Source organism: Dasypus novemcinctus, chromosome 5 (assembly GCF_030445035.2).
Source record: "Dasypus novemcinctus isolate mDasNov1 chromosome 5, mDasNov1.1.hap2, whole genome shotgun sequence".
Taxonomy (NCBI): Eukaryota; Metazoa; Chordata; class Mammalia; order Cingulata; family Dasypodidae; genus Dasypus; species Dasypus novemcinctus.
Window position 1 is genome coordinate 165,807,100 of NC_080677.1, and position 14,947 is coordinate 165,822,046.

The following is a 14,947-nucleotide window of genomic DNA, read 5'->3' on the forward strand; positions in this document are numbered from 1 at the left end:
GCAGCTAGTTTCTTAACTTCTCCGTAGACGCGCAGGTCTCTATTTTTGACGTGTCCCACTTCTGCCTCCCTAGAAATCACGCACTGACATGGGGCCTGTGCCTTCAAGATCTGGGCTCCTGCTCTGCACACAGAGCTCCAATGGAAGGGGCCCGAATTAGCAGATAAAAAATGCAGTTAAATCTGAATTTCAGGAAAAACATAACTTTTGCAGTATAAGATAGCCCATGTTTTAGTATAAGTATATCCCCTGCAATACTTACTTTTACTAAAAAACTCTTCATCGTTTAGGTGAAATTCAGGTTTAAGGGTGTCCTTTATTTTATCTAGCAACGTAAAGAATGAACCCAGGGCTTTGGAAAGAAAACAGCGGCTACTCTTCCCAGGAAGGTCTTAGCTATTGTGGACCCTTCCACACTCCCCTGCAGCTTCCCCAGAGCCTTTCGGCCGCAGCTCCAAGGTTCTGGCCGCCTCCCCTCGCCCTCCTCTCTCTCCCATGGAGGTACAGGGCTGGCGGGGGCTTCGTCGACTGGCGCTGCGGTGGGCGCTAGGGACAGCAGCTGCCAGCGTGCACCGCTGGGACCCCCGACACCCACCGGGAGTGGACACACTGACGTCCTCCCCGTTTTCCCAGGCAGAGAAGCAGCCCCCCTTATTGTCCTAAGCGCCTTCTTACTGCGACAGCCGCGTGGGCGCTCGCGGGTGGGCGAGACCGCGGGAGGGCGGACCCAGCGCCCACTGCCCAGCACGCGTCACTACTTACCAGAGGACGGCGGCGTCGACTTTCGGGAACTAGGTACTATGTCACCCAAACTGGACGATGAATTTCCTCCTGATTTACTGGAGTAAAGCAAAACACTTATGTTAAATCTGACACTGACTTCAAGTCCTAAAACATTTCTATCGCTCAGTATGCATAACTATTCCTTGTGTCTTTGTTGGCCTTTAAACCTGTCTCCCCCACAGGAGACAACTAGCAATTACCCCGTGGGGATTCTGAGGGTACCGAAAAGGTCTCAGTTTTCAAATTCCTGAGGTTCAACTGAAAGGCCCTGAGGGAATGGAAGGGACAGAGGCCCTGTGGCCAGGGTGACGGCTCAACAGCGGAGATTTCTTTTTTCTTTTGACTTGAGAGACCCTCAGAGGCAACCCTGGGTCAAACACCCAAACCTCACATTTCCTGCTCCTGTATTAGCTCGACTGACAGAGCTAGACTGCAAGTCCTCAAGCTTTCCTGAGCAAACTGTGGGAAAAAAGCACAGCCGTACCAAGCTTCCTGACTTCCAAGAGGCATGAACAGTATAGTACATCACTCAAGACGGTGCAAGACGGTGTCTGGAACATTCCTCAAGCACGGCTGACACGCAGGACCAAACCTGGTGTGTTCTGGAATCGAAGTGAAGCGTACACTACTCCATACACGGCAGACTCTAAAGCCTGACCCAGGCCAGGCGTCACTGAGAAGCTTCAGGTGACCGCGAGAGCTTGGGCATCTGTGTGTTCTTCCGTGTGCTGGCCTGCCGCCTCACACAGACACGACATGGCCGTGCGGGGGGAAGACGGCCAGGGAAGCCTGCACCGGCCGGCCCGGGTCGGGCAGGACGCTCGGGCCTGATGGTTATTGGAGCGAGCCACAGGCCAGCGGGAGAACCTGCTCTGTGCAAAGGGCTGCATTTAGTTAATTTTTTTTTAAAGATTTATTTATTTATTTCTCTCCGCCTCCCCGCCCCCCCCCACTCCAGTTGTCTGTTCTGTGTCTATTTGCTGCGTCTTCTGTGTCTGCTTCTGTTGTTGTCAGCAGCACGGGAATCTGTGTCTCTTTTGTTGGGTCATCTTGTTGTGTCAGCTCTCCGTGTGTGCGGCACCATTCCTGGGCAGGCTGCACTTTCTTTCGCGCTGGGCGGCTCTCCTTACGGGGCGCGCTCCTTGTGCGTGGGGCTCCCCTACGCAGGGGACACCCCTGCGTGGCACGGCACTCCTTGTGCGCATCAGCACTGCGCATGGGCCAGCTCCACACGGGTCAAGGAGGCCCGGGGTTTGAACTGTGGACCTCCCATGTGGTAGATGGATGCCCTAACCACTGGGCCAAGTCCGCCGCCAGTTAAGTAAATATTAGTGTAAATTACAAGGGCTGATACGCTGCGTTCTATTGCTACGCTGCTGCATTTTAATGCATAAAGCAAGCAGACAAGCAAACTTCATCAGGCAATTAGCAAGAGGGCTCCAAGCGTTTTTCAGGTTCCCAGAGATGCTCCGGCACATTTAACAGGGACGCCAGGGAGGAGGAAAAGGCAGCAAACCAACAGAAGGGGGATTTATAGAAGCAATTTCTGGCAGTGAAGGAGGAGCACCATTTCCTTGTCCGTCCCCTCCCTGGTACTAAGTCTCATCTCGGTTCAAGCACGCGTTTCCCTCATGCTCTCTTTGGATTTTAGTTAAAGTCCAGATGGGATCTGGGTTGTGCAACATCATCTGTGACAAGTACTCCAGCCAGTCCTGCCACCAGGAGCCTTTGCTTCTGTGCAGATGCCACGTTCTTGAGCTGTGCCTGCTTGACGGCCTGTGGCTTCGGTCACGTTCACCACTTATAATTCAGAGACTCTAAATAAATGCGCCAAGTCCGCCCATCTGGTTCTGCCCTCAAAAGAAAGCTCCACCTAAAACGCCAGGAGACAGGCAGCGCCTGAGGGCGCGATAAAAACGCTTCCACGTTCTCAAGCAGAACCCTGGGTGAGGGCACCGGGCAGAGCAAGACGAGGAGAAACAAAGCGAAGGCGCCCCGGAGCGAGGGCCCCGGAGCAGACCAGGAGCTGCTGGCTCCCGAAGCGGGAAACGCGGCAGCGAGAGGGCGACGCCCAGCCCGTCCCAGGCAGCGCAGGGCGCGCCGGGGCTGCGCCGGCCCAGGGGCTCGAATCCTGCTGCCGCCCTCTCCGTGCCGCGGGGAAGTGGGGTCTGCGCCCTGCGGCGCCCATGGGACTGTCGCGGCCATGCCGCCCTCCTGGCCTTGGCGCGAGGGTCCGTGGCCAGTTCGAGCGAAGAGGCCGCAGGTGCTACAAGAGCCCGGCATGCCTTCCTGGCACGCACGCCGCAGAGCGCTCTCAGGCTAAGATGATTCCAGCAAATGCCTTAAGGAGCTGCCTGATGAGAAAACAACAGACACAGGGGATTTTTTAAAAAGATGGGGAGAAATAAAAAAAAAGAGCTTTATTCTATGTGGTGCAGCAGTGCCCCAAAATGTGTTTGCCAAGTGCAATGAGTATGCCAAAATGATGGGGGAGGTTGTTGGTGTGGGAGGAGTGGGCTGGGGGGGTGGAGGGTATACAGGAACCTCATATTTTTTTAATGTAACATTTTTTTGTGTGATGTATGTATCTTCAAAAAAACAATTTACAAAAATGATGGGGTGGGGAGTGGGGTACATGGGAACCTCTTATGTTTTTTATGTTTTTTTAACGTAACGTTCTTTGTGATCTATTAACTTTAATAAAAAAAAGTGTAAAAAACAAACAAAAAAAACCCCTGTCCTGCAACTGAGACTCACAAAGCTCATCCAAAGGCTCTGCAATGCCCACAAGGGGCCTTCTAGTCCTCGCCCTGTCCTGCGCTTAGGTGACAGTGGAAGCACTTTGTCACACGGATTGGCTGGAAAAGTCTAATTTCCCTAAAAGCAAAAACAAAGCCGAGCTCCCCCTAGCCCAGGTGCCTTCAAACCCCCAGACTCGACCCCGCAAAGGCGAGCAACGGCTGCACTGCTCTGGAGTTCTTGGAAACGAACGTTTCCAGGTGACGAGATTCCCTCGACTAGTAATAAGGCAGGAGCACGGGCACACGCGAGGGAAGAAACCACGAGACGACTGAGAAGGCGACGGCGCGAGCGACACCGAGCTCCACCCGCGCCTGGCGGGCAAGGCGCGGGCGCTCGGCTCATCGGCCCACCTCCGCGGCACGCGCCCAGACGCCGCAGAGCACCCCGCGAAGGATGACGCCAGTCTAGGGAGACGGCGTGGCGGCTGAGAGCCCCTGAACGGGCACGGGCGTTCCGAGCTAAATCTGCCCTGCGGCCTGGGCTTGCTGTGGTGCCGTCGCTGGCAGAGGCGTTTCCATCCTTCTGGACCCCAACGAGAAGGCAGAGGGGCCCACGCCCTCCTCCAGCACCCCCTTCCCCGGGGGCTGCCCCCCAGGGCCCGTCCCTGCGGGGCTCGACCAGGGCCGGCCGCCGCCCGGCGCATCGGCCGCTCTCGGCAAGGGCCGCTTCAACGTGCCCCGCACGGGGTTTACCTGCGTGATGGTGGGGAGACCTAATAACGGGGTTTCTCGGGCGTGCATGAAACTAACAGACCTCGGAGCGCTGGTGCCCAGGACGGCAGTGGAAGGCTCTTCGCGCTTCATTCGTGAGGACCGTTTCTCACGCCCTCCCGGGTGCTTTGAAGAGGCAGGGTCCCGACGCTGCCCCTAGCGGCGCCCCGGCCGACTCCCGCCCGGGCGCCGCGCACCCCGGGAGCCTCCTACCTGGAGTAGAGCCGGCCCTGCTTGGCCTTCTGCTCGTGCTGCAGCCGCATGTTCTCCAGCTTGACGGGGCTGGGGATGAAGCCGATCTCGCAGCCTTCTTTAACCAGCTGCCCTATCCACCAGTCGTTGTTAAATTTCTAAACACAAAACAGAACGCTGCCGGTCAGCGGGCAACCCCCGGCTGCAAAGCCACCCCCCGCGCGGCTTCTTCCTCGTGGCCCACGTTCAGTGGGGAGAAGCGTGGTGAGCGCAACGGCCTGTGCCTCAAGCGCACGTCGCCGAGGCGCGGCCCGGGCCGGGCGATGCACGCAGGCGGCGCTCCCCCACCCTTGCTGGCGCCCCCCGGCCCCGAGCTCGCCCTGGCCAGGTTCTCGGCCCCGCTGAGGGGCAGCTGGCTGGGGTCTGGCATCGGCCTCGGCACTCGCCCCTGCCGTCAGGCGCACCCAGGGTCTCGGCAGAGGGGACCCCTGCCAGGAGCACCCCGCTGCGCGTAGAAGGCCCTGCCATCGCCAACACCGCGGTCCCAGGCGCGCTCGCCCCTTGCGGGGTCGACAGCATCTCTTGAGGAATGCGCATCCGTCCCAGAGAGTTATGAACTGGTTGGGGTTTCTCAACGAAACATGACTTCCGAGTCTGCGCTCAAAGACATCGAAGCCGCACATCCTCTGCCTCTTTCTCTCCGCGGTGAAGGGACCCTTTCCTGAGCCGCGGGCGGCCCCTGGCCGGCTCCCAGCCTTGGCTGGAGGGTGCTGGGGCCAGGCCCACCCGAGGACCCCGCCTGCCCCCTCTCCGTCCTCCTCCCCGGCAGCCCCCGGGGCCTGCGCTGAGTGCCCGAATGGGGGCAGTGGGCGGGACGCGCAATGCCCGCCACGTGCGCCCAGCGCCGACTGTGGGGCCGGGCGGAGCTCCACACGGCGGCTTCTGAAGCGTTGCCCCAAAACAAACCAGAATTACGGGCGAATTTCTCCAGTTTATGGACTGAGTCACCGTCAGCTGGGGCGGTGGGGAGCCTTTTGGCAGGGAAGGAAAGGAATTTTCCTGACAGCTGTCTCTGGCCTTGCTGGCCCCACCTCCTCCAGTCTCCCTCCAAGGGGCGCCTACGCCTTGAGGAGGAGGGGGCACAGCTGCCCGGGTGCGGGATGGCCCGCCTCGGCGAGGTTGCGACTCTAGAGCTCAGAAGCAGACCCTTCCCCCAGTCCACCCCCAGCCACGAGGAGAGAAACGACAGTCAAGGTCAAACATAGAAAGACTCTCTCAGGTGAAGCACTCAAAGGATCATCCCACCCAGCAGTTCCCAATTTCTGGGCCACAGGTCCCAGGGGACGGGACAGCTGCTTCCTCCTGCAGACAGGAGGCTGCGCGTCCGATGTCCCACGGCCACGCACGGCGCCGCTCACGGCCGGGGGCCTCTGAGGTGCGATGTCGCGCAGGATGGACGGACCGTCGTCCTCACCTCCTTGACGTGCAGGAAGTCCTTGGCTTCGAAGGAGACGGCCAGGCCCGGCGCCGGGACATCGTCCTCGTGGGCGGCGCTGTAGCTGGCGTTTGTCCGAACTGCAAAGGCAACGGGTTTTGTCTAAAGAAGGAAAGGGAAGGGGGAAAATAAGGAAAGAAACAGCGCGACGCCCTCCCTGTCCCCCCAGAACTGTTGTAGCCCTTCTCCCCGCATCGCGTCCTTATCACAGAGCGGATTAGTCGTCACAGCACATTAAACCTTCCAGCTCTCGGCCACGGACCAACCGTGTCCGAACCAGAGAGAGGCCGCTGTCCTCCCTGGAAGGCCCACGGTGACGAGGGCAGCTGGGCGACCGAGGCGGCACTTTACAACACAACAGGCAGGAAGTCAGGAAGGCAAGCCTGGACAAAATGCCCCGCGCGTGTTTCAGCAGGAAACATCTACGTCAACAAATGGTGAAGGATGTAACTCAGAGAGGGGCAACGTCCCAGAGAAAAAGAGGGCCAGGGACTGCAGCTGACAGTGACACACGTTGCTTCCAGCTGCGGGGAGCTGGGAAAGCCACGGCCTGGGGTCTGAGATCTCTCCTCGAGGGGGCTGTCGCCGCAGCGAGCACACCTTAAGCCGTCCCTCACACTTGAAGCGTTCGAGAGTAACAGGTAAGCACCTGTCCTCCCCAAGGCAACTCCTGTTCGTCCACAGCGTGAAAACAGGGGAGCTCAGAAACGCCGAGCAGAGGCCGTCCTGGCCGGCGTGGGTTTCACCCGGCGAGCAGCAGGTGCCCTCTGCGGCTCCTCCCGCTCCACAGGCTCTGCCCTGGACTTGCCGGGGAGGACGAGGGGGTTGGCCCCGGGAAGACCCTGTCCTCGTTCCTGGACTTCAGGCTGAGCTCAGAGCCCCCTGGCCACTCAGCTCCCCCGGGCTTTGTGGGTGGTTAAGGAGCCCCTCTGGGACGGGCACGTGTCACGAAGCGGAACCGGCAGGTCTCTACCATGAGTCCTGATCACTGCTCGCACTGCTGCTCTCTAAAGGAGACCGGCAAACATCTGCTCTAAAGGAGACAGAAAAGCTGCGTGTAGCTCCACCGCTGAAACAATCCTGGATGGCACGATGAGGTTTTAATTTCCTCCCTTGATTTTAAAAAAAAAACATACGAATTCCCATCACTGCAGCCCACTAGCTGTGACTTTTGCCCGGTTTTTAAAGTAATGTGGTATTTTCCTGGGATAGCTTACTTTTGCTATTTGTTATTTTAAAATGATCCCCACCCTACACCCTTGACATTTTTCACTTTTACAACAATTCTGCTTTGAAGAACCTTTGTGCAAAAGCCTCTTTCTATTTAGAACTCTTTCCTTGGGATGGGTTCTCAGCAAGCACGGAGAAGCCCTGAGTCATTAGGTGCGTTTAGAATCCTGTTCCAAAGCACCGCCCAGCTGGGCGGGCCGCTCCGATAGCTCTGGGCTGTGTGTCGCTGCCCCTTTCGTGACCTGCGTCTTAGTCAGGCTCCGCTTTACTGCTACGAAGAAATTTCCTCAAGCAGATCCAGCCGTGACTCAGGGGAGTTTCTGGTCTCTGCAGCCCAGGTCCAAGGTGCCTTTTTTTTTTTTTAAGGCGGTAGCAGAGATTGAACCCGGGACCTCGTATACGGGAGGCAGGTGCTCAACCACTGAGCTACACCCGCTCTCCGGGCTGTTAATGCTAGCAGGAGCTTTCATTTCTCCGGGGTCTTTCTTTCATTCCCTGGGGACACAAAGGCCAGGCGTGGCCTGAGTGTTTCCACTGGGGAGGTGGGTGTTTTCACTGTACGTCTCTACAGAGAGACCACAGAAAACCTCGACTTTTACCCAAGGATCGAGCTTCCCAGCGTTTGAGTAGTATCAGGCGGGGACACTGAGGGACGGCAAAGGAAGCGATGGGGGTGATGGCTGGCACGTAACAGCCTGTGTTCTCAGAACAGTCTGCGGGCTCCTCCTGAGAACGGGGCTCCCCGACACGGGGTCTGCCTGGGACGCCCCTGTACAGAGCAGAAGGGGGAGCCCACCTGCAGGCTCGCTTTCCTAATGCTGGGGTGGGGAGAGGCACAGCCAGGAGGGCTCAGCTGGACAGAGGACCTCCGACCTGGCCCCAGGGGCCACGTGCCGGAATCTTCCAGCGCCACGTGGCACAAGCGGAGGGTCTGGGGGAGGAAGGCTTTTCCACCCTGTGGTTCTGGATTTTAAAGGGACCTGGAGGCGAATGCCGATCCTGCCACTGCCGGGGGAGCCTGGGAAATGCCCTCGGCCCACCGACCCTAAACGGGGGGCTAACGGCAGTCGTGCAAGGCTGCGTGGCACGCCACGAGGCCAGGGTGGGGCTGGCCGGCACTCAGGAAGCTGTACCCCAACAAACGTGTGCCTCAGCGACCTCCTGCTCGTCCGTGGGGACCCTGCCCAGAGCACACGGGCTGGCAGCCACGCAGGGGGGCGGCCACGCGGGGGGGGGTGGCCACGCGGGGGGGGTGGCCACGCGGGGGGGGGGGCGGCCACGCGGGGGGGCGGCCACGCAGGGGGACGGCCACGCAGGGGGAGCGGCCACGCAGAGGGCTGGCCATGCAGGGGGACGGCCACGCCTAAGCCCTCGCGCCAAGCACGGGCGGACGCCCGCTGACCCTGCCCGACTCCAGGGTGTGTGCCTCCCCTCATCCCTTGAGGACGGCCCCCTCAGTGCCGGCGTCACCAGGGACACGCCCCGCAGCTCGCCCTGCTCTAGGCCCCCGGGCACGCTCGGCTGCAACGCGGGGCGAGGTGGGGGAACGCATGGCAGGGATGCCAGGAGGGCCCCTCGCCACCCGGGCTGGCCGTGGGAATGGGATCCGGCCCACCCGCGGCCCCGGAGCACTACAAGTCCACTGCCGGCGGCCCCGGAGCGCCGAGGGCCTGGATCCCTGCACGGCGGTCCTCGGCACGGACCTGCCTTCGCCATCACGGGAGAGGCCGCCTGGGCCCCGTGGTGCTGGCCGGGCCCTGAGCTCCTCGGCTGACCAGCTGGGCCGGGGGCCAGGGCGCCGGGGGAGGGCGGAGGCGGGGCGCGGAGGACACCTCGCCGCCCCCTCGGCCCCAGGGGCAGCCTGGCTTCTCCAGCACGTGTGAAGGGGGACTGGGCACGTCCCCAGGTCCGCGTGGCAAGGACAACCCATTCCCAGCCTGGACACGGCGCCGCTGAGACCACAGCTCTGCGCCCAGGCCGCCGCGGGCAGCGTACAGCTCAGGGCTCCCTGGCGGCGCCTTTTTGCCAGATGAGGAGATGGGCTCAGAAAGCTCTGGAGGCCGGAGCACCACTGAGGTCCTGAAGGCCAGGGGCCTAGGCCACGGGGGCAACTACAGCCACAGGAGCATCTGGGGCCAAAGAGGCAACTGGAGCCCTGGGAGCAGGTAGGGCCACCGGGACCCCGAGGGCCGTGGAGCACTGCTCAGGGCTGCGCTGCCACCTGTAAAGGTGCAAGTTGGTGGCACATCAGGGTACTTGGACATCAGTACAAAATTGTGAATACTTGAAAGTTGCGCTGTCTTTTACACAATGCTCAAAACTAGTAGGTACAGAAAAAACTACAATTTGGGCCCAAGTCTGCCTGTGGCCTAGTTTAATCCATCCAAAACAACCCCTCAGTGGGCTGCTTCACAGGTGAGGTCTGTGGCCCCTCACTACAAAGGCCACCAGCTCTGACAGCTGCACCTGCATCCGCCTGTGACCGCTGCGTCGACAGCGACAATAAGCAGGACGCTAAGCCTGCAGCGAGCTGCCTCGTCCTCACGTAGGTTTTATACAAAGAGGAGAAACATCAAAGCCTAAGTGGCTTCACGCCTCCTAAAAGAGCCGCAGGGGGCCGCGGCAGGGCTGCCAGGACCAGCAATGCCTCTGCAGGCAAGGAGCGGCCCCCTCGGCCCACGCAAGGGTCGTGGCTCGCTCAGCGCCCGTGGCCTGAAAGCGAGTGGGGGGCGCGGCGCTGGCTTCACACGCTCACTGCGCCCTGGAAGGCCTGTTCCCGACCCCGGATCAGGGGGTGCCTCTTCTCGAGTGGGCGGGTGTGGCTGAGCGCTGGGGGGCTTCTCCAGGCGGGTGGCGATGTGCAGCCGTGAGCGCAGCCATCCCGGCCACACCCTCGCACCCCCTGGAGCCGGGGCACCGCTCCCCCGCCGGGGCTGGGCATCAGCAGACGGGCACCGCTCCCCCGCCGGGGCTGGGCATCAGCAGACGGGCACCGCTCCCCCGCCGGGGCTGGGCATCAGCAGACGGGCACCGCTCCCCCGCCGGGGCTGGGCATCAGCAGACGGGCACCGCTCCCCCGCCGGGGCTGGGCATCAGCAGACGGGCACCGCTCCCCCGCCGGGGCTGGGCATCAGCAGACGGGCACCGCTCCCCCGCCGGGGCTGGGGCTTCCGCGGGCCGCTCTTGGCCACGGGACTGAAGCTGCACCCCAGGGGCTTGGCCGGCAGCCCCCACAGGTGGCATCCGGGGCTGTGCTGGAGGGGATGGCAGAGGGCATGTAATTTCTCACAACCTTTCAGGAACCGCTAGCCTGAAGTGTTAGAAAAAACAAAGTACTGAATAGGACATATTGAAAAGTTTCTCTGTCGAAAAAGAACTTATCACTGGTTCACTCCGGCCAGTTTTCCCCCTAAACACTGACCATGAATTAGTAGTGAAATAAACGGTTTTAATGAATACAACAAAATGCTCACTTAAATAGCCCAGGGATAGAATCAAAACCAAACTTCACTCAAATAAAAACATAGACCTCTGATCGCCTGGATAAAGAAGTGTCCACGCCCTGATTCCTTCATTCTTTAATAAAAAGATGCATTTTAGTACACAAAATAATGAAGCACGTCTTTCCGTTGCATGCTGGTAAACCTGCAACACTAAAAACTTAAGAGGAAAATTTGTGGCTTGGGTTTAAAGTCTATGATAGGCTTGTCTTTAAAAGTGACTACTTCCAACTTGCAAGAGTTTTGAAAGACGTTTAAAGGAAAATATGACCCAGATTTTTCTGATAAGAGACTACAAAAAAGATAGGTTAAAAAGCTAATCAGGCGTCTGATCCACTTTCTTCTGGCACATGATATTTCCTGCAAAATGCGCTGGAGTCTTCTAAGACTTTGTAATTTTAGAAGGCCCAGTGGGATCGGGCCGCGGGCAACGTGGCACCCCCAGCCCCGCGTGGCACTCGGGTGCCGTGGGCTCCTTCTCAGGACCCGTGTGCTACTTCTGGCGATGCTAAAACATGCTTCTGACATAGGCTAACGCGTTCAGCTTCACTCCTCACAACAGGCAAAGGAGCCTGCAAGTGCTGTGAGGAGTCCTGCCTTCCCCTGTGATGAATTTTCACCAAGGGCCACCGGAGGCTCTTACAGAAAGTCCTGCCAGCCCACGGCGATGGGGGCACGTGGCTCCTGGCTGCCCGAGGGGCTCACGCTGAGTCTGACCAAATGAGCGGGTCATCACAGGGATCACAGGAAACAGGCGCAGGGACAGCCCACTGATTGGAGACCTTCACGCGTCTTCTCCAGGACTGATTCGCTTAGCGCACGTTTATCAAGGGCGCGCTCTGCGTCCCCGGGTCCCTCGACCTGCTGCTATTCTTGCCGAAGCGATGCCAGGAGGATTTCTTCGTGCCTTAACCAGGTCAATACGATACTTCGCATTTCTAGTGCACAGCACAATTTCAGCCTGCGTTATTTTGATATCAAAGTCATTACTAACGAAAGATTACTTCCTTATCCAAAAGTCCTGTACGCTTTTCAGAAAGTAACTAGAAAACTGTCAAGTCAATAAAAACCCACTCTCTTCTTTCTGCACGGCTCCACTTAGCACCTACCTGTTTAAGTCCCGGCCTGGCACAGTTCAGGGCGCCAGCGGCACAGATGGTTTGGTTTCCTCAAGGCCCCGAGACGCTATTAGGGGGTGTTAGGGCTGCCCAAACAGTCCTGGGGAGGGCTTGGGGGCCGGAGGGACGGGGAGGGACAGGGAGGGATGGAGAGGGACGGGGAGGGACAGGGCAGGGGCCGGAGGGACGGGGCGGTCAGGGCGGAGGTGAGGGACGTGCCCACAAGCCCAGGGGTGCCCACCATCGCTGGTAAACCCCGGCGGCTAAAGCGGTGAGGACGGAGCCTGCAGGGGCCCTCCATGGACCCTCGAGTGTGGGCCCACAGCCTCTGGAACTGAGAGGATTTGTTTCTGCTGTTGTGGGCCCCGTCGGGGCGCTTGGAGGACCTCGCTTGCGCCCCCACGCCGAGGCCCTGGGCCGGCGTCCCGCGTGGCCCGCCCGCACCACCCTGCCGTCCTCTGGGTCGCACCGTCTCCCGGACGGCTGCCCCCTCAGCTCCTGGCGACGACGGGACACGCGCCTGCGCTGCTCACCCGTTTACTTCCCCACTCGGCCGTGCTGTTTCCCAACCTCTTCTTCCTAAAGTGCAGTTTCTGCTTTTCTTCAAGTACAAAAATAACCAAGCAAAGAAAAGAGAGTGCCCACGTGGGGCCACCTCCACAGGCACGGGGGACCCACTCTCTGAGGCGTTTGGCGCGGCGAGTGCCAGCCCCTCGGGCGTACAGCGGTTCTCGCCTCGCCATCGCACCCCGCTCAGCCTCGGGCTCCACGGTGAGGACGAGTCAGAATCAAGACGAACCACGAGCAGCGGCGCTTTTCAACTACCTTTGCGTTTAGACTGTTACAAAGACGTCTGTTCAGGACTTACCTAGTAAATTACACACTGCAAAGCACTTCCAGAGACGCCTCCCAAACAAGGGCGAGGAGAGCCTGCGCAAAGGCAGGCGGCAAGCTGGGGGGCCCGGGATGCCCTGGGAATTTGGGGAGCCCTGTGATACTCTGTGAACTTGGGGAGCTGCATTTTGTTCTGTGAACTTGGGGAGCCACGTTTTGTTCTGGGAACATGGGGAGCTGTATGATACTCTGTGAACTTGGGGAGCCGTGTTATGTTCTCCAAGCTTGGGGAGCCGTGCTTTGCTCTGTGAACTTGGGGAGCTGCGATACCCGTGAAATTGGGGAGCCGCGTGCTGCTCCGCTCTAAGTCCGTGATCTCCGCTGTCTTCTCCCGTCCACAGCTGGTGCTCCAGCGCGTCCCCCAGGCCCTAGTGGTCAGTCATGTCCTCATTGGCACCGACTGCCACGCCCTTCTTAAATCAGGAGGCAGAGCGGAGCGCCGCCATGAGCAAAGACGCACGCTGGCGGGACGCGCCGGCGCAGGTTTGGGGTGTGGGTTTTTTTTTTCTATTAAAAAAACACACAAAACACATCTCACGCTTTTACCCGTAATCACTTCCTTAGGAAATCTCTTGGTCACAAAGGATCTGATACATGTGGCCAAATCAGAGGTGCCAGTTCCCCCCACCCCCGCAGGCTGAAGGAGCTCTCAACCCTGGAGGCGCGGCCGGAAGCGGCGCAGGGGTGAGGGCGGGTGGAGGGGGAGCTCCGCGCGCGTCAGTGCAGCTGAACCGGGCGAGCCTGCAGGAGCTCAGTCCAGGGCTTCCTCCAGCGCCTCTGGGCAAGGCCCCCGCTCAGCTCGGTGGAGGGCGGACGGCGACGTGGTCCAGCTCCGGAGGTTCCCGCTCTAACCCGGAATGGCGTGGCCCTGCCCTCCTGACATGTGCGCCGAGGTCGCCACGGCTGGCACGCAGGGACCTCCCTGTCCTCAGAGGCCAGGGGGGACGAGCCTCGGGGGCCAGGTGGCACCCAAGAGAGGAGAAACAAGCCCGCGTCTCCCGTATTTAAGGCCCAATCTAAGAGCGGCTCGTGGTCTGTGACCCGCCTTCTGTCGGTGGGTGGACCGCTTCCCCGCGAGGGGTCTACCAGCCCAGCGCCCTCAAGGCCAACGCTCGCCAGCACCAGAGGCCCAGGAAGGCCCGGCGGCCGAGGGGGCACAGGGAGGACACTGAACGCTGCCCAGTGCTGCTCGGGACGCCCTGCCTGCCCTGTGACTCTGCACTTCTAAACACACCCAGGCCTGGGGAAATGGAAAGGACAAATGAGTTTATATGGCTGTGAGTCTCCAAAAAGAGCCGGGAGGTTATCAGAGGGGTTGCCCTTAAGCACACCTCAGCAGAGTCCCAGAGACAGATAAAGTAGATACAACCCCGGGTATTGTTTCTTCTGAGGCCTGCAGAGACCCACAGGTTCTGTGGTCATGGCAGATGGAGTTCAGTGCCATGTCAGTTGGCCCTACTTTGGAGTTTGTGTTTCTGTGTGATGGAGCTGGACTCAGATGTGATCTTTGTCCACAAGCCTCTCCTGTTACTTTTACCAGAACTGTAGTTGGTGCTGGGGTTTAATGTATACCCAGGGGACCTGAATCTCTGGACTGACCATTTGATACCCAGGCCCTGAGCCTCAACAGACTTGCAACTCCTACACTCTGGTTTATTGGACTTACCCCACTCAGCTAACATGGAGGTGAAGAAGGTCAACCACCACACCAGGGAGCCAAGAGTGCCTACAACTGAAAGCAGGAGGATTGCGTCCAGCATCCATGTGGAATCTAAGCCCCCTCTTGATACAGAGATGGAGTGGACATCACCATCCCAGGGTCCACAGGATGGAGGAATAGAATATGGGTTAGAGTGGACTTACTGATACTCTATTCTGGAACTACTGTGATTAGTAATGGAAATAAATGTTGCACTGAGATGGAGAAAGTGGCCACGATAGCTGCTGAGGGCAGGGAGCAGGAAGAAGAGATAAGATATGGGGGCATTTTCAGGACTTGGAGTTGTCCTGGTGGTGCTACAGGGACAATTCCTGGACACTGTATGTCCTGCCATGGCCCACTGGGTGGACTGGGGGAGAGTGTAAACTACAATGTAAACCATTATCCATGAGGTGCAACAGGGCTCCAAAATGTATTCAGCAAGTGCAATGAATGTGCCACGATGATGGAGGAGGTTGTTGTTATGGGAGGAGTGGGGTGAGGGGTTGGGGGGCATATGGGGA

General features: G+C 59.3%; 1 protein-coding gene across 8 annotated transcripts in view; it reads right to left on the reverse strand.

The window, feature by feature from the left end:
* The window catches only part of CACNB2 (calcium voltage-gated channel auxiliary subunit beta 2), a 290,686-nt gene that overhangs the window by 34,976 nt on the left and 240,763 nt on the right, over positions 1-14,947 (reverse strand). For 7 of the 8 annotated variants that reach the window (XM_058297892.2, XM_058297891.2, XM_058297895.1 and 4 more), the window contains 3 exons: positions 5,962-6,084; positions 4,509-4,645; positions 763-839 (listed from right to left, as the gene is read on the reverse strand). In XM_058297892.2, the coding sequence (XP_058153875.1) occupies positions 763-839; positions 4,509-4,645; positions 5,962-6,084 (337 nt within the window). The remainder of the gene's footprint in view (positions 1-762; positions 840-4,508; positions 4,646-5,961; positions 6,085-14,947) is intronic. The other variant, XM_058297894.1, reaches the window with a different exon arrangement.